The 18,439-nt window shown below is 38.1% G+C and overlaps 3 protein-coding genes across 3 annotated transcripts; 2 read left to right on the forward strand and 1 right to left on the reverse strand.

Annotated features, from left to right (window-relative positions):
* Window positions 1-96: 96 nt before the first annotated feature.
* LOC104814880 (scarecrow-like protein 30) lies at window positions 97-2,913 on the forward strand. The gene has a single exon (XM_010543102.2). It carries the CDS (start codon window positions 988-990, stop codon window positions 2,800-2,802), a length of 1,815 nt encoding a protein of 604 aa, XP_010541404.1. The 5' UTR covers window positions 97-987; the 3' UTR covers window positions 2,803-2,913.
* Window positions 2,914-6,987: 4,074 nt separating this feature from the next.
* Window positions 6,988-8,553, forward strand: LOC104814881. The gene is made up of 2 exons (XM_010543103.1): window positions 6,988-7,680; window positions 7,712-8,553. Exons 1-2 carry the CDS (start codon window positions 7,089-7,091, stop codon window positions 8,335-8,337), a joined length of 1,218 nt encoding a protein of 405 aa, XP_010541405.1. The 5' UTR covers window positions 6,988-7,088; the 3' UTR covers window positions 8,338-8,553.
* A 3,416-nt stretch (window positions 8,554-11,969) lies between these two features.
* LOC104814882 (E3 ubiquitin-protein ligase RDUF2-like) lies at window positions 11,970-13,686 on the reverse strand. The gene has a single exon (XM_010543105.2). It carries the CDS (start codon window positions 13,331-13,333, stop codon window positions 12,179-12,181), a length of 1,155 nt encoding a protein of 384 aa, XP_010541407.1. The 5' UTR covers window positions 13,334-13,686; the 3' UTR covers window positions 11,970-12,178.
* Window positions 13,687-18,439: the final 4,753 nt, after the last annotated feature.

An 18,439-nucleotide genomic window follows, 5' to 3' on the forward strand; every position in this document is an offset into this window, starting at 1 on the left:
AACCCTTTTTCCAGTTCCTTGGCCAGGAAAATTGCCCCCCCCCCCCTTTTTTTTTTTAACCATTGCAGTTGGATACCATAATTAATATACTACTAAGTTATATAAATGTACGGAACAAAACAAAGCTACCGTCTCTTACTAATAATATTAGATATTTTTTTTTATAATATATGATTTGACAAGGGTAGGATATGATTCGAATTTGAGATGGAACACTTTTTGCACATACCCATTTACCAGTTGAACCAACCATTCTTGGATATTTTGAGTGGAAGGAAAAAATTTTGTAAGTAGATATAGAAAAAAAAACATTAACTTTCCAATAAAACCATCTTGTTTTGTCGTTTAACGAAAATTACTAATCTATTGAAATGGTTGATTGAGAAGCAATAAGGTCTTTATCCATATTATGAGATAAACCAGATGAATTGATCGAGTATTAGGCCTTTTTAACCTCGAAATCGGAGTTTCGAATCTTTTTAGGCTTCTCACTTGTGAACCTGTAAATTCTAGATAATTTATACTGGTTTATATCTTTAATTTTAATGTTGTTTGTAAAATTATTAATGGCTACGGATTTCCTTTGGGATTTGACCAATTGGCCACAGGCAATAATGACTCAACATAACTACTAAGCCATAATACTACGAGATAGGTCTCAAAGATAAATTAGTACTAACCTTTTTCATTATCCCCACCTTCCATGGCGGCTTCTCTCTCTCTCCCCCTCTCCCCCATTCTGCCTCCTCCTTCCACGAAACTTCAATTTTTCCCTGAAAAAAAAGGATACAAACAAAAGGACAAGATCAGATCTCGCTATAAATCAGCATCTCTCCTTTGTTCACATGCATTTTAGCAAAATATTACGGCAGAAAAGTAACCGGAGTCAGTCACCCTTCTCTTGCGTTCTTCAGCTGCTGGCAAAGTAACTCAGCTTTCTTCTTTTCTTCTTTCCCCTTTCAACATTTCTGAGGGTTTTCTTCCGCCATGGATGCCCTTCTTGAAGTATCGTTCGATGGGTTCAGATTCGAGAACGGATCGGGGACTCGCTGCAAACCCAGAAACCCTCAGGATTCCATAAGAAACTCTTTCGTGTCTTTGCCCAGACCCGAACACGAAAACCCTCCGTCTGGTGACTCGCCTGCGTGTTCGGATGACTTTGCTGTTCTCAAGTACATCAACGACATGTTGATGGAAGAAGATCTCGAAGGGCGGTCTTGCGTGTCGCAGGACAGTTTGGCCTTACAAGCTGCCGAGAGATCCTTCTATGAAGTCCTCCACGATCAATCTTCACTGTCCGGTCAGAACTCCAACGACCAATCAGAAGATCTCACCAGAAACCTCAGCACGACAACAGGTAGCAGCTCACATCGACCGGCTTCAGACTTTACCGGGTCGCCTGAAAACACAGATTCCGAAAGTGCTCTGTTCGGGGAATCACAAAGAAGGTACCGTCCAAGGGATGATGATGATACCCTTGAAAGTGGCCGAACAAAGAAGCAACCTGCGATCTGGTTTGACACGGATCTGCCAGAAAAGTTTGAGGACTTACTGTTGATATGCACAGGCCACGACCAAGAAGCATCAAACCCGAGTCACCATAACAGATCCGGACGAGCAAAGGGCTCATCAAACCGCTCCCGAACACGAAACCCTGAACCCGTCGATATCCGTAGTCTACTGATGCAGTGTGCGCAAGCTGTGGCAAGTTTTGACCACAGAACAGCGACTGAGAAACTGAAAGAGATAAGATCCCACTCTGCTAGGAACGGCAATGGAACTCAGAGATTGGCATTTCACTTCGCGGAAGGGCTTCAGGCACGTATCGCGGGAACCCAGTCGCCACCAGTGTTTTATCCGCTTCCATGTGACAGAACATCAATGGTGGATATCTTGAACGCGTACAAGGTGTTCGTTCAGGCTTGTCCCGTCAACAAAATGTCTTATTACGTTGCAAACAAGGCAATCTTCGATCTTGCATCGAAAGCATCCAGGCTTCACATAATCGATTTCGGGATTCTCTATGGCTTCCAATGGCCTTGTCTGATACAAGCCCTGTCAAACCGACCAGGTGGACCACCACTACTCCGGATTACGGGAATCGAGTTACCACAGCCCGGATTCCGCCCGTCAGAGCGGGTGGAGGAGACGGGTGGGCGTCTGAAAAGATTCTGTGATAGGTTCAATGTCCCATTCGAGTACAACTTCATAGCGAAGAAGTGGGAAACCATCAGTCTTGAAGAACTGGAGATCCATCCGGAAGAGACAACTGTTGTCAATTGCCTGTACCGGCTCCGTTACACCCCAGACGAGACCGTGTCCATGAACCCTCCAAGAGACATGGTTCTAAAGCTATTCAGAGATATCAATCCTAACCTCTTTGTTTTCGCCGAGGTTAACGGGATGTATAATTCTCCCTTCTTTGTGACGAGGTTTCGAGAAGCGCTCTTCCATTTCTCATCCCTCTTCGACATGTTTGAGGCCACAACTAGAGCAGAGGATGAACACAGGACATTGCTGGAGAAGGAGCTATTCGTGAGGGATGCCGTGAATGTGATTGCCTCCGAAGGGGTAGAGCGGGTTGACAGGCCTGAAACTTACAAGCAGTGGCAGGTTAGAACAACGAGAGCCGGCTTTAGGCCCATCAAACTAAACAAAGAGATTACAAAGGAAGCTAAGGAGATGGTGAGAAAAGGTTACCATAGAGACTTTGTGATCGACGACGATAGCCACTGGCTGTTTCAGGGCTGGAAAGGAAGAGTACTCTATGCTCTTTCTTGCTGGAAACCAGCAGAGAAGTAGCAAAAATCAATCCTGTAATCACTAGAGATAAGAGGGTTTTATGAATTGTCAGCTTTGTTTTTTTTTTTCCTCACATGATTCCTGCACACATTCTTCTGGGTTTTCCTCCCATGGATGTCATGCGTCTCTTTTTCCCTGCAACTGCAAGTACATCTTTCTTTTCCCTGAAACATCACGGGAAAAATGCACCTGCAAGAAAGAATTCAAGACATTTCAACACAGAACAAATAATTTTAGATTATCTATATTAGAATACAATGGGTGTTTCCATACGACATTTCCGTATATGATAAATAAGATAAGATAAGGTAGCAAAATACTAAAAGGAACTAATAGGGTCTTGTTTGACCTTTGACTGTACAATGTACGGTGTTTTTATAATATCATTACATTGTTCGCAAGGAACAAATGGTTTGGTAAACATCCCTTCAACCAAAATAAATAAATAAATAATGGTTTAGTGTTTTTGGGCACTAAAACCATTTTCCTATGTTATCTGTACTGGATGCCATTAGCATCCAGCCATAAATCATAAAATGCAAACTAAATAAATAAATAATGCTTGCCGGTCCCAAGTTAAAGCTGTTTCTAAAATGGCTGAATTTTGCAAAAATTTGGACAAAAAATATGAATCTTCAAGTGAACAAAGTAATAAAAAAAGACAACAAAATTTCCAAAAGACGGTGTTTTAGTTTCGGATCTTTTACAAAACCCAAGAAAACGCCTTTAATCACTATTTTATCTTAAAATCATTGTCGGTTCACTGAAAAGATTGTTTTTTTTTTTCTGTTCTGCACTGTCAATAAAAGGTACTGACTTTGGCTTTTGACCAACATGACCAGACATCAGCATACTACTACTACTACTAAGCAGTAAGCACTAAAGATAAGTCTCCGACATATACTACTAACCCTTTGTGGCGGCTTCGTTTGAGTTAAGTCTCAACCCATCCGTCTTCCACGAAGCTTCGTTTTCCCCTGAAAAAAAAAAAGAAACAAGGCACAAAGGAAGGATCTCATGATCAATTTATCATCTCTAACCTGTGTCCACGTGAATTCAGCCAAAAAGATTTACCAAAAAAGTGATCGTGGGCATTCTTCTGCAGCAGAAAAAGTTCTCTCCTTCGCTCTCTTCTTCTTTAGTGAAAATTTAGGGTTTTCTTCTGCTATGGATGCTCTTCTCCGTGTATCCGTTGATGTGTTCAGATTCGAGGGCTATTCAGATCTCTAGTGCAAACCCAGAAACCCAACAGAAGCAATTCTTTTAATTCTAGAGCGTGCTCAGACGACTCTTGTTCTCAAGTACATCAAGACCTGTTGATGGAAGAAGATCTTGAAGGGCAGTTTTGCATGTTGCAGGACAGTGTAGCCCTTTAAGCTGCAGAGAGATCCTTCTCACGTTCAATCTAACCATCCCATCAAAACCCGAGTTCCTCCAATCAGAACTCGAACAACTAATCCTATGATTTTGCCGGAAACTTCAGCACAACAAGTGGCTAGCATCAACCGGCTTCTGGTTTTTAACTGACTCGACTGAAATAACAGATTCAGCACATATTCTGCATGGAGAATAATAAAAATGTATCTGTCCTCGGGATGATGTTGATGATGATGACCTTGAAAGTGTTGGGAGAATCAAGCAACCTGTGAATACTTCGGAGGTGGAGCTGTCAGAAAAACAGGTTACCACAAAGACTGGTGATTGATATGCCATTGGATGTTTCAGGGCTGGAAAGGAATGCTCTTTCCTGCTCGAAACCTGAAGATAAGTGACAAATATTCCTGTAACATCAAAACATATGAGCTCATGGTTACTCTGTTTAGGTCCTCCCCATGTTTCTTTGTAGAATGAATCTTCGGGATTTTGCTCCGGTAGATGAATTTAGAATGCATCTCTTGTTCCCAGCAAGAACATCTTCAATGAGAATCACGAGTGCAAACCGAGTAAAAGTAGACAACAATACAGCGAGAGTAAATCAGACACCTTCAAGAAAATTCAAAACTCCGGATATAATATGAAAAATGGGTTTCAACACCAACTAAATGATGATATACAGATTGAAACAAATGCTCAACCAGCACACAAGAACCAAACTGCGCTAACTATGAACGCTCCCTTTTAGTTGCTTAAAACCTGCACCTTTCCTATTGCCGGGGGATGACTCTTGACAACATCGAAGATTTCTCAGGGACGAGTTTGGGTGTTGCTGTTCAGACACAACCTCGGATTGTTTTCTTTTCAAGCCACCATTGATTTCGCGAATTGGGTCGGTCAGCCTTCGAACAATCCAGTTCATTGAGAGGGGACGCATTTTGACTGGTGACAGTTCAGAAATGTAAAGAGAACTAAAATCAGAAGCAATATGTCGCTCGCAATATGTTGTTATTTGTCTCACGAATCACAATTACATGATTTCGCGAACATTGCATACTCAGAAAACAAATCTGCAGAAATAAAAAAGGAATAGGAAACAAAAAGGAACACACCTAATTCTAAAGGGCATTCGCCCTCCATTACTGCTGGAACTTGTGGTGGAAGAACCTGCTCTTCGATCATTTAATGCTTCTTCTATCAATGACAAAAAAAATTTGTGCCTCACGTCAATAGAAGGATTGAAAGACTGAAACGACATGCGCCCAACCGGTGCTCCTGACTGAGGATCCCTTTCCATTACGACCACACACACTGCTCCAAGTATTTATTTACATCATAGGCGACGAACAAGGCAAAAGGAGAGGAAAAAAAAGGAAAGAAGAAAAATGGAAGAGATCAATCAGAAGTCCAAAGCAGACCAAATGCATAATCGCACTACTCGTTTGCAAAGAAATAAAGCAGCGCAAAGCCTCGATCAAATCAAAAAACAAATCCAAGATCCCATTCAGACTTCCCGAGAGTTTCAAGTCCTCTGGAAACCAATCTCCCTCCACCAAAATACGGAGAAAAAAAAAGGCAAAGCAAATTCCAAACTCGATTCCGCGAAACGTAAAGGAACCTACCCGACTAATCGCGAAATTACTTCCCCGCGAATCTAATTAGCTTCGCGAAGAAGAAATTAAAGAACGCAACGCAGTTCATCAAGAGGAACTAGGTCTACCGAAAAACCGATGGAAGAGTCGTTACATTTTCTTTTTCCATACCTTTGGGTTTCTGAGAGTTCTAGAAATCTCCCTCGTCGCCATTTTAGCTTCTCGAGTGGATAACTCCCTCTCGAAAACTAGTTCTACAGACTGGTAAATGGGGACAAAGCTTTGGGTTCACTCAAATTAACTACTTGTTTCGCATCTATTTCACATATACACCACAAAAAACATAACATATTTTTTTCTCCGTAAAAAAGACGAAATTATCTTTAATGAATCACGATATTTATCTGTTCGAAAACAACTTCGTTATTACGACTTCGTAATTAATTCTAAATATAGTTACAAAAAGGTGGCAAAAAAAATCATCCGTCTTATTTTAGTTGTATATTAGTTATATGTTAGTCGCAAAAAAGTCGCAAAAAATAAAACGAAAAGGGTATTTTGAACTTTTTCAACCGAAAAGTGGGTTAAAATTGAAATTTTTTTTTTTTTTGGGTGGTGTATCCTGAAATTGCTGCGACCCAAGTGGGTTATTTGGGTAATATTCCCCAAAGGTTTAGTGGATATTTCGGTTATTAATGGAATAAACGATGCGAACCAAATCGAATACGATATAAGCATATCCGAACCGAATTAGATTCGACATCGAAACTGAACGGTTATAATTTTTTAAATCCGAAAAAATCGAAACCGAATCGAATAAAAAAATAACCGAAAAAACCGATGATTTCTTAAAAAAAATGAGTTTTTTAATTGAAATCGAACCGAACTGAACCAAAAAATAAACGAACCGAACCAAAATTTATGTAAAAACCGAATGGTTATAGTTTTTCTATAACCGAAATAACCAAACTCGTATATAATCGAATCGAAGCTGAACCGAAACCCTGAAATGATCACCCTAATTTGATCTGAGTCGCCCCACAAAATTTCTCTCTTGCAATTTCCCTGTTGTGGATCCAAAGCAAAATTAATTATTATATACTTATGGCCCATAAGATATAGGCCCAATTTTTTAAGTCCCATAACTAAGCCCAACATATAAAATCCCATTAAGCCCAAAATGGAGGTTACGTTCTTAATTAGAAGAGAGAACAGCAAACGGAGGTGAACAGAAAAATACAAAATTTCCACTTTGCTCTCGAATTGAAGCTAATATGGCGCTGATAGATTGTCTCTGATTATTGTTCGTTGTCGGTTTTTATGTCTTTCATCCTCATGGAAGCTGCTTCGATGCTTCTGTGCTCTAAGGTTATTCCTCGGGGGTTTTGGGATGGAGAGAACCGAAAAGTTTCGGTCAGGCATTTTGACAAACAAGTGAAGTGCCGGTCCTTCCGTGCCGATTACAGAACCTCTCAGCTTCTCTCTGGTCCTGAAGCGGTAACAAGTTCACCGAGAAGGATTTGTGCTCTTGTTTCAGCGAGAAAGGGTTCATGGGTTCCGCCCAAATGCTCCATGTCCGATGCTACAACTTCCGATTCCGACAACCCGTTGCTTAGGCCTTTCAAATCCCTCTCTTTTGATTCATTGGTGGAGAATATTTCTCAGTTGAAACCCATTGATGTCCTGAAATTATCTGCCGTTGTATCGGTTTTGGCAGTGGCTGCGAAAAAGACTGTGACTTTGGTCTTCAACCCGTTCTTGTGGATGTATTTCAGCTGGACATGGTTGTTCTGGCCTTGGTTTGTCGCTGTGTCACTTGCGGTCTATGGGTTATACTGTTTCCGAAAGCATTGGCTCGGAGAAGCCAATGTGTTTGAGCAGCTCGCCATTATAACTTCTGGGAAAAGCCAATGTGTTTGAGCAGCTCGCCATTATAACTTCAGCTTTCACATGGCTTACACTTGTGCCGCCTGCCCATTTCAATGGCTATCTTGAAGGTTGGCCCTTTGTGTTCTTTCTCGCTTACCATTACTTCTTGTTTTACAACATCAGCGTGAGAAAACGGCTCTATGGAGATCACTTTGCCCGCCCTCACGACCCCAAGTGGGATGTGAACACACCTTTATGGACCCGCCTTTTGTTCTGTGTTGGTGTAATGGCTGGTCACTGGTTAGGAGCTTTCGAACGGCCTGAGCTTCACCTTTTACCAGGAAGTTGGACCAATGTGGGTATATGGATCTTGATTGTGATTGCTATGCTTACACAATATGACTCGTCGCTATATCTTGCCAATTACTCCGAGAAAGTTGTGGTTCCAACAGCTGTTGTGCAGTTTGGTCCATATAGATGTGTTAGGCATCCAATATATGCATCTACCATGCTTTTGTTCGCAACGTACTGCATCGCACTAAGGGCACCTTTTAGTCTGTTGTTTATTGTGGCTGTTTGTTTGGTTTATTACGACAAGAAGGCAAAGTTGGAGGAAGCATTGATGGTGGAGGCTTTCGGACAAAGCTATTTGGATTATGCTAATAAGGTTAGGTGCAAGTTCATTCCTTTCATGTACTAGTGCCTTAAGAGAAATCTTGTTGTTTGTTATCTGGTATTAGAAGAATCTTGTCTGTACAATTCAAGATATTAGCATATCAATTTGATGGGAATGTTGGAGCTTGCGAGAAAGATTTGCTTTATGCTGTTCTTGGGTTTCCTTCTCTTCCAACTGAAGGTTTGTATCATGAGTTGAAATTGTAATTTAACTTTAGTTAGAAGTTCATTCCGAGGAATAGCATGAATATGGCATAGAATCAATAGATTTACAGTCTCATTCTTTCCTTACGAAATTCCAGCCCCTTATGAAAACCAAAGACAACTATTGTTTCTGCATTCAACTATAGCTCATGTCACCTTAATTCGCCATAGATGTAACTTGTGAGGGAAATTGGGGATGACAAATGATGATTATGCGATATACAGTGCCATTTCTTTTATCCTTTCATTACTATCAGTTTTTGTTGTTGTGTAATCAGCTTTTCTACACCATGATTTGTTTTTAATCCACTTTCTTTTTTCTGATCCATGCAATTGGATACATGTGGCCTACTCTTTTGACTTCCTCATATCGTATTACGCAGTCTTAACTGATGATTCCCCAAGTTAAATATATTAAATCATCCATAAGCTGAAGCGGCTGCTTTCTGATGTGTTTTGCCTTTACACGTAAGATACCACACGAAAAATTCTAATCATGATTAGTTTAATAAAGTGGCATGGCATTCTAATCTATTTCTTAATACCCCTACTTTGCTTGTGTATGTAAATCTCCAGTTCAGTCTTTTTGCTTATGTAACCATTATCCATCTCCTCCTGCAAATGTTTCTTTAGTGTTTTCATGCCCATGGTACAGGGAAAAGTTGAATCTCCGTGTAAAAACATTTGGGTTCTTCAGATATTTCATGTGAGGCGGCCATATCTTTTGGCCAGTCTTTCTGATGGTTGTTATCTTAACTCACTGGTTCTGTTTCTGAGACATGCACAGAGAAGCAGGCTTGGCTACATCCATGTGATTTCTATGTAATCAAAACATGTTCAAAGTCAATTGAAGCTAGGTTCCTCCTCCTGATCTTGTTGTCTTTTTAGATATTTAGGCACATGCTTATAGTTTCTTCTTCATCTCAGTCCCTTGACGCTCTTGCAAGCTTGTCCCCACGTGTGATGTTGTTCCCTAAACCCTAAACCCTTTATTGCCTTGATGGTGCTTTAACTAATCTCTGAAATAGGTACGCCTCTGTGGAGTGGATGAGTACTCTTGTGTTGCCCTCTGTTTGTTTGTTTGTTTGATGGTAAAAACATGGAAAAGTTTCCAACTTTGAGCTCAGCTGGTAATTATGAGCTCTGCTCAGCTCCTGCGAGATCTTGCTGCTGAAGTAGGCCGGTGGTTTCTTGCGTGGTTTAGTGAGGTGTGGTTAAGATGAAAAGGGTAAAAGGATCTTGGATTTCAGTGTCACCAGCTGGTACTTGCAGGTACAGTATCATCAAGATTCACAGAGTTAGGGTTTTCTATCGTCTCCTAACTGGAAGGGTTCCTTTCAAATGGGAATCTTGATGATGCTGCATCGGCAAATACATGGCTACTGTACTGCAGAAGCCATTTTCGACCAAGCTCGAGATCCTCAAAGGATGCAAATCTCTTGAGAGAACACAGGTAAATGATCCTACTTCTCAGCCCCTCTCTCTATTGTTTCACTGAACTCTTCTTGAAGATTCACTGAATTGTTGTCCAGACTTAGTTCCAGAGTTGTCTGCACTGTTGTCTGTTGTTGCCAAATCCATTTGTGTGTAGCCTCTAAATAATCATTGTCTGTTTAAAGAAATGGAACATGCAGGTTGATGTCACGTTGTCTCTTTTCCGTTTCCTATGTAATCTTCGTTTTCAAAGGCTAAACACAAATATATGTTACGTTGTACGGTATGATCCTTTTGAATACGTAGACACGTATACATGCACATACATCTATAGTAGTTCATGCCTTGTATTTGAAGCTGAAGATACTTGTGTGTAGGGCTGGGCGTTTCGGTTCGGTTCTTCAGAACCGGATCGAACCGAACCGTTAAAACGGTATTTTTCCCGACCCGAAACCGTTGTTATTTCCCGAACGTTACCATTTTTAGAGAACCGAATTTTTCCGGAACTGAATCGAACTTCAAAAATCCCGAAAAACCGAATATTTTTAAAGGAAATCTAACCTTTTTTTTTAACAAAACCCGGAACCGAACCGATACCGAAACCGAACTGAACCGAATACAATAAAAAATCCGATTGGTACCTATTTTTGTAAAACCGAAAGAACCGAACTGATTTATTCCGTTCCGAACTCGAACCGTTTTCCGAAACACCCACCCCTACTTGTGTGTATCTGAAATCTGATATCAATAACAGATGAAATTAAATAAAAACGCCTTTTTCTGTTGTCGCCATCACTATCTTTATGTTTGCCTTTATTTGTAAACTAAGCGTATGATCACATGGTGAGTCCACTGCAAATGAAATGATTCTCAAAGTTTTGCGTGCATTTCTTCGTGTGAATTTTTTTTTTGTAAAAAAAATGGGCATGATGATGAATAATGTGAATCCAAGTGTGCTATCATACATAAAATAACTATTCCTTCCATCAGGTTCTTTTCTCTCTCCCCGCCGGAAAACGACGGTAAAAGTAGGGAGATACGCCGAGGATTACGAGTAGGGATGGACTTTTCGTTATTTGATTTGGGTTTAGGTTGAGAATGGTTTGGTTCGGTTCTTTCGATTTTACAAAAATAGATACCAATCGGTTATTATATTTGATTCCGTTTCGGTTCGATTCGATTCTGGTTTTTATTAAAAAAAATGGGTTAAGTTTCGATTCGATTTTAGAAAATTCGATTTTCTAAAATTAATAACTATTCGAATTGAAAAAATATCGTATTTTTCGATTCAATATGTTTCTATTATTAAAAAAAAACGAAACGTTCACCCTAATTACGAGACAATAGATCTTGACAAGTATCAAACTTGATATCATATTACAGAAAATTAGATAAAAAAAATAAATTTTGTTACAAAAAAAATAAATGACTGTACAATGTTCTGTAACCATATAGAGGATCAAAATGATTGATATCGTTTATGAAGTCCATCCAACTGGGCACAATAATAACGATAACAATAATAAAAATAATATTAAATGCATGGATATATATATATATATATATATATATATGTATGTATCATTGGTTACAACTTAGAATTGCTATCATCTAATTTAATAGGACCAAGACGTACCTTTCTTTGCTGGAAACAAAAAAAAAAAAGAATGATCTGTTCAATTTTTGCCGTTCCGATAAAATTCAAAATTAAAATAATTCAGATAATCAAAATCAACCGATGATGCAGGCAATGACGACAATGTGTCGTTTATAGACAACAGATGGATATGTAATAATACTAACATTCCGTATGGTTTTTAAGGTTCAAATTATGTTACAGATTTCAAAAAACGTGAGAAAAGGTACAAACAAACAAAATTTCATATGATATTTTTTTAAAATCGTTATCCACTCTTTCTCGGATTTTCTCGGTAACCAAACGGTCAAATTTCTCGGGAAAGTTGAGACTTTGGTCCAAAAGAGGCCTTAAAAAAAGATCACATCTTTGGCTGGGACCAATCAAGAAAAGATGAGATATTATTGGTGGATTGCTTCATCTATGAGCTTACACATCTGATGATTTCCAAAATCAAAGTAACACACTGAGAATTGATACAAATTATACGAGAAAAATTAAATCTTCCATCTGAATTTATATTTACACTGTTGAATGGATAGACAAAAGGAATTGAGCAAATTCTTGAATTCGGTTTTGGTGGTTCTAATACTCACTGAAGAACTGATTCTCTGTTACTTCTGTTTCGCCGGAAATATCTTCCGATGAAGGAATTCGATCGATCCAAAACCCTAGATTCACTCTCCGTGTTCGTATCCAAAGGAGTAGCCGAAGAGCCCCGGTTTGGCCTCACCCTCCTCATGAACGAGACCATCCCGCGAACCGCTCGCCTCAATCTGCCGCCGCCGCCGGAGCTGTCGGTCTCAGGAGTCCCATTAGCCCTAACCCATGAGACCCGCCTCGGTCCGTCGCTGTTCCCGAACCCTCCGCCGTCCATCTCTGTCAGCACCACCGGCAACACTCTCTCTCCGTCTCTCATCGCCGCGTCGAATCTCCCCACAGCGAAACCGCCACCAGGAAGCCTCCAGATCGTCATTCCGACAGTGTGCTCCTCCGTGTCGTTGTCGTTGCTACGCCGGTTCGGATCCGACGGTAGCTCGAACCGGCATACGGGGCAAGAGTTCCGAATCGAGAGCCATGGCACTATACAGTCCCCGTGGAAAATGTGCTTGCAGGGCATCTCACGCGCCTCCGTGCCCGGCTCAAATGCCTCCGTGCACACGGCGCAGTGAGCGTCGTTGTTGGCGTGGCAATCCGAGATCTCGATCCTCGGCATAGATTCTATCGCCGACTTCGACGCTGGCGGGTTCCCGGATCGGCCGATCCCGGCTGTCCTCGCCTCGATCTGGCTCAGCTGCTCGAGCAATCGCTCGAAGCCCGATCCCATCAATATCTCGGACACAGAATCCGGGAGCGGTCTGAGGCCCGACCCGGATCCGTCATCGTAGTAAAACTCAAAAGCGCGACGGTCCAAAGCACCGTCTTCTTGTTCTCCGCTATCCCTCTCGCCGCCGCCTTGGAGGACGATGACCGGGTTAAACGACGGACGGCGACTGGATCTCCGGCGTCGAATCACAGATCTGCGGGGGTGATTGACCGATCTCACTTCAGAAGCAGCAGCAGCAGCCGCGGCAGAGTCCTCGATCTCCTCGATGAAACCGCCGTCGCAGTGCGGACACGAAACGCCGCCGCCGCTACCACCGTCGGCTCCGTCTTGGTCGGACGAAACATTGACGAAGCGCGTGCAGCTGTAGCACCAATACGGCATCGTCACAGTCGCAGCCGTCGTCATCGTCATCGACGGCATTTCTAAATTATCCGATTGAGCGGAGTTGGATCTGAAGAAGAAACGCAGAGAAAGACCTCTGGGTCTGGGTGAGGGAGGAAGAAAACGTGATTTTATAACGCGCGATTAACGGCGTCAGATTAGACGGAAGATTAACACGTGGCGTGTTATAATTGGGTTGAAGATGACGGATTTATTGACGGTGGTTAAGGAGTAGGAGCGTCAGGCGTGTTAGATGTTTGACCGTGCGTGGGACGCCGTGTCGGAGAAAATTCAAAAGGACCGCCTGGTTTGTGTTTGCGGGACCGACGTCACTGAACGGCACCGTTTTCGGGGCTTTTAAGGGACGACACCGTTTTGACCAAATCTTTTTCAAGTCATAACACTTTCCCATAAAGTCAGCGTTCATGAAACTGAGACACCATGATTTCCAAAATATTACACCATATGTTATTTTAAAACCATTTAAAATTAGAAAAATAATGAATTTTCTTTCATATGATGTTATTATTATTATAATTTATTAAAAGAGAAAATCGTCAAAAAAACTTTGTACTCTTCTCATATCAACGAAAAAAATTTATACTTTTTTGTTTACCGACTAAATATTATATTTGATGTGATTAATCTATAAAACCTCGAATTTTTTAAAAATTTACCAAAAATCTGTACGTCTGTTAACTCAAACAAAAATGATGATATGTCAATGACATGGTTTTCGAATCATGCACATATCATCATAATTATGTTAAATTTTTAAAAAGTTTAAAGTTTTATATATTAATTATACTAAGTATAGAGTTCCATTGATAAATAAAAAAGCTTAGAGTTTTTTCATGTGAGTTTTTTGGCGATATGAAAATTGAAGAGAATGCAGTCCCTCGTTTCTTGTGCTGGCGGATGTTACTTTATTTGTGTACATGAAACTGATATGTGCCACATGTATTATTTTCTTTAATAATTTGATATTGTTTATCATGGTTATTGATGTATCCAATCTTTTATTTATATTTTATTTGCATATTATGCTTAAAAAAATATAGATACACTGTCCTTGAAAAAAAAAAAGTACTAGTTGAAGCACAAGATACGGTGAATTCAGTTCCGCTTTAGATGGAAGATAATATACACATGCAGAATATTTTTTGTTGGTTTTTTTTTTTTGAATAACGAAGTGATGTGGGCCCAAAGGCTAAGGATATGACGTGTCAGCCACATAAGATTCCTTGTCCCTGCCATGCCATCATGAGTGAAACTAGGATGCAAAACGAGCGAGCCGGCTCGTGGACCAATTCACCGATTTATCTATGAACCGAGACCCGGTCTAATAGACCAGTTCTTTTTACGTGGTACCTCATTATTGACTTGTCTCGATATATCACGCGTCACCTAAGACTGGTCAATTCATTATTTTGGTCAATTAGTGGTAAGGATGATTATAAAACTATTACGCAAATTTAGTAATTACTATATTCAAAAATACAAGTTCGGGAATAAATACGCATACTTACAAGTTCAAGAATTATTATTCCACCAAATTTCAAGTTTAGAAATTTTTTAGAGTTTTTCCCTAAATTTTAAAGAACAAATTTATTTATTTTTATCAAACTCCCTCGGAATGCAAATCTGAACTCTATAGGGTCACGTTTCGTTATTTAGATAAAAAAAAAATTGGATCAGCATGAATACGAATCCAAAACTCTCAGATCGAGTGTGGGTTCGGGTCAGGCAAACTCGATTTACATCTCTATCTCTTCCATAAGGGTCCGAGTCAAATACTCGAGATTTTTAGGATATCCGAATCTGAATCCGATGGGTTATGCATTTCAAAACCTAAACTCGAAACCGAATATCCGAATTATATTATGACAATTTTTAGGTATCCGCAGATACCCAAACCCGATGGTTTTAAATATATTTCAATTGAAAATTTTATCTATCTTTCTCAGACACATGTGCACGATCTATACTATCAACAAAAACATTATGGTGTTGACTGGTGGAATCGCAATCGCAATCGCGGTGATTGCGGGCGTTTACGATGCGTTTGCTGGTGATTCTAGGCGATTGGTACTGACTGGTAAAAAAACTGTTGTTGGTAGCGATTGCGAGTGATTGTGATTTAAAACGATTGGTTGACAGCGATTGCGATTGCGATTTGACTTAAATTACAAAAAAATACATCATTATATACAATACTAACCATTTTTAAAATATTTTTAATTAGTTTTTTTACTATTATTTAATATCAAATAATTATTAAATTTATAAATAATTAATTATAAAATTGAAAATATTATTTTGTTATTATTTTAATTTATTTTCAAAGATAATTTTAATATTAAAAATATTTATTGGTAAAACCAAACAATATCAAACATAATATATACCAAACAAAATTATTAATATATTTTTTTAATTTATGTATGTATATATGTATTAAGTATATAAATATATGTATATATATATGTCTATATATGTATATGTATGTATATATATATGTATATATATGTATGTGTGTATATATGTATGTATATATATGTGTGTATGTATATATATATATATGTGTGTATATATGTATGCATGTATGTATATGTATGTGTATATATATGTATATGTACGTATGTATATATATATTTATATATGTATATGTGTATATATGTATGCATGTGTATATATATATGTATGTATATATGTGTATATATATGTATGTATGTTTATGTGTATATAGATGTATGTATGTATATATGATTGTTTGTGTATATATATGTGTATATATGTATGTATGTATATATGTGTATGTATGTTTGTATGTATGCATGTATGTGTGTGTATATATGTATGTATGTATGTATATATGTGTGTATATATGTATGTATGTATATGTTTATATATATACGTGTGTGTATATAGGTATGTATGTGTATAGTATATGTATGTATGTGTACGTATATATAGATGTATGTATGTATATATGATTGTTTGTGTATATATATGTATGTTTGTATGTATATATGTATGTATGTGTGTATATATATATATATGTATTATATATATGTATTTATATATTTTATGTATATATAAACATACGTAAGTTCTTTATATATATAATATGATATGTATGTATATATATTAATTAATATTAGGGGTATTTTGGTCATTTAATCAAAACGCTGCAAAACGCTATTGTAACGCAATCTTTTAGCTGCGATTAGAATATTGATGTTTTGTTGCGATTACGGGCGATTACGATTCAAGCAATCACTTTTTCAATCACCCGTAATCGCCAGAAGTCGCAATCGCTGCGATTGCGGGCGATTGCATTACCACCAGTCACACTCTATGTCCAAAATAAAAATGTTTTTAAATGATAGTTTCATACCAACAAAAATAAAAAGAAAAACGATTACATCATCCAAAGGAGAATGATTGATAGCCAAAAAACATTCTTTATATCATCCATCATGAGTATCTTCTTCTACATCATTCACAGTTAAAAAAACATAATTCAATAAATTCATAATCCAACATATGTCATACATATTACTAGTATATATCATTCGATTACCATTTCATTCCGAATCATATCATTTTTCTATCACCGTAGAATTTTCACCAACTTTAGACACCAAAAAATCTACAAAAATAAAATAATGTATTAATTGAAATGCTCACATTCGTGTATATATATATATATATATATATATATATATATATGTGTGTATATATTATCACAACATACCTTATTCAAAATTTGCAAGCTCTTTTAATGATTCTTCTAGTGTTGTCTGTCCATAATCTGACCGTAACCAATCTTGAGTACAAATCAAAGTTTTAACTTGTTGCAGTATAAGAAAACTACGAAATGGATCAATAACATAACCATCTGTGTTAAAAAGCAGATTTTGACGCAACGGTTGATACCGATATAATCAAAACATCATTTGTCATGTGAGAAAGAATAGAATATTTAGCACTGCTTTCCACCAAGATAAAAATATCAAAATTATCTTTTGATTTTTCATGTTCATTCGATAAAATATTTTTCCAACTCACTCTTCATTACCACATCTTCACTACCTTTTGCATAGCCCTCAAATTATAAGTCTATAAACTCATCACTAATCGTCTCATCATCCCCACCATCTAAATCAGCATTTGGTTCAATTTGAATACTAGATGGTTGTCCACACTTAGAATGAAGAAAATCTTTTCAATGCTAAATTAAACTTTCCAATCACCTTATCAACTTTCTCATTATCATCATAACTTTCACAATTCATCTAAATAACATACTTAAACTTACATATCGAAGACCAAGAATGCATAACTATCTGAGTATCAATACTTATCAAACTCATCCTCATCCTCTTAGCCATGGATCTCTTACTTCATCACTATATTTTAAGCAATTGTTTAATTCGATACCCCCAAACTAAATATTTATTTCGTATGCTCACTTCTGGTAACATAACGGGAACCCGAGATTTTCAAAATCACATAATAGAAATACTTCAAAGTAAGTAGAAAAGACTGAGCATAAATCCAATCATCTTCTCTTGTCAGACCATATTTATTCTTTGAAAATTCTTTGACATATGTTTCATCTTCACACTCAAGATGATCAAAAGCCTTCTTAAGTTTTAATGTTGATTTCAACATCAAATATATAGAATTCCATTAAGTTTCTACATCCAAACAAACTTTAGATTTTGTACTTTGATTGTTCCAAACATTTCTTAAATTTATCAACTCTCTTCAATGAAGATCTCATGTAACGAATTGTCAAACGAATACGACAAATAAAATCATGCTATGTCGTTCAAACCATCTTTTAACCAAACCCAAAATATGAACCCCACACCTCATATGCAAAAACTCAGTATCTAAGATACTTTTTTCCCATGTCTTAAACCACTTTTTCAAGTATTGCAGTGTTGCCTCATTAGCATTTGCCTCACACCTCAATTGCTTCTCCTCATGACTAGACATTAGTCAAAAGTTGATAATCTTTTTATACAAATTCCATTCACTATCAATATAGTGCATCGTTAAATACATGTAGTTTATGTTTTGAACAGATATCCAAATATCCGTTGTGAGAGTAACACTTCTGTTGTGTTTTTT

The sequence above is a fragment of the Tarenaya hassleriana genome, unplaced genomic scaffold (assembly GCF_000463585.1).
Source record: "Tarenaya hassleriana unplaced genomic scaffold, ASM46358v1 Cleome22, whole genome shotgun sequence".
Taxonomy (NCBI): Eukaryota; Viridiplantae; Streptophyta; class Magnoliopsida; order Brassicales; family Cleomaceae; genus Tarenaya; species Tarenaya hassleriana.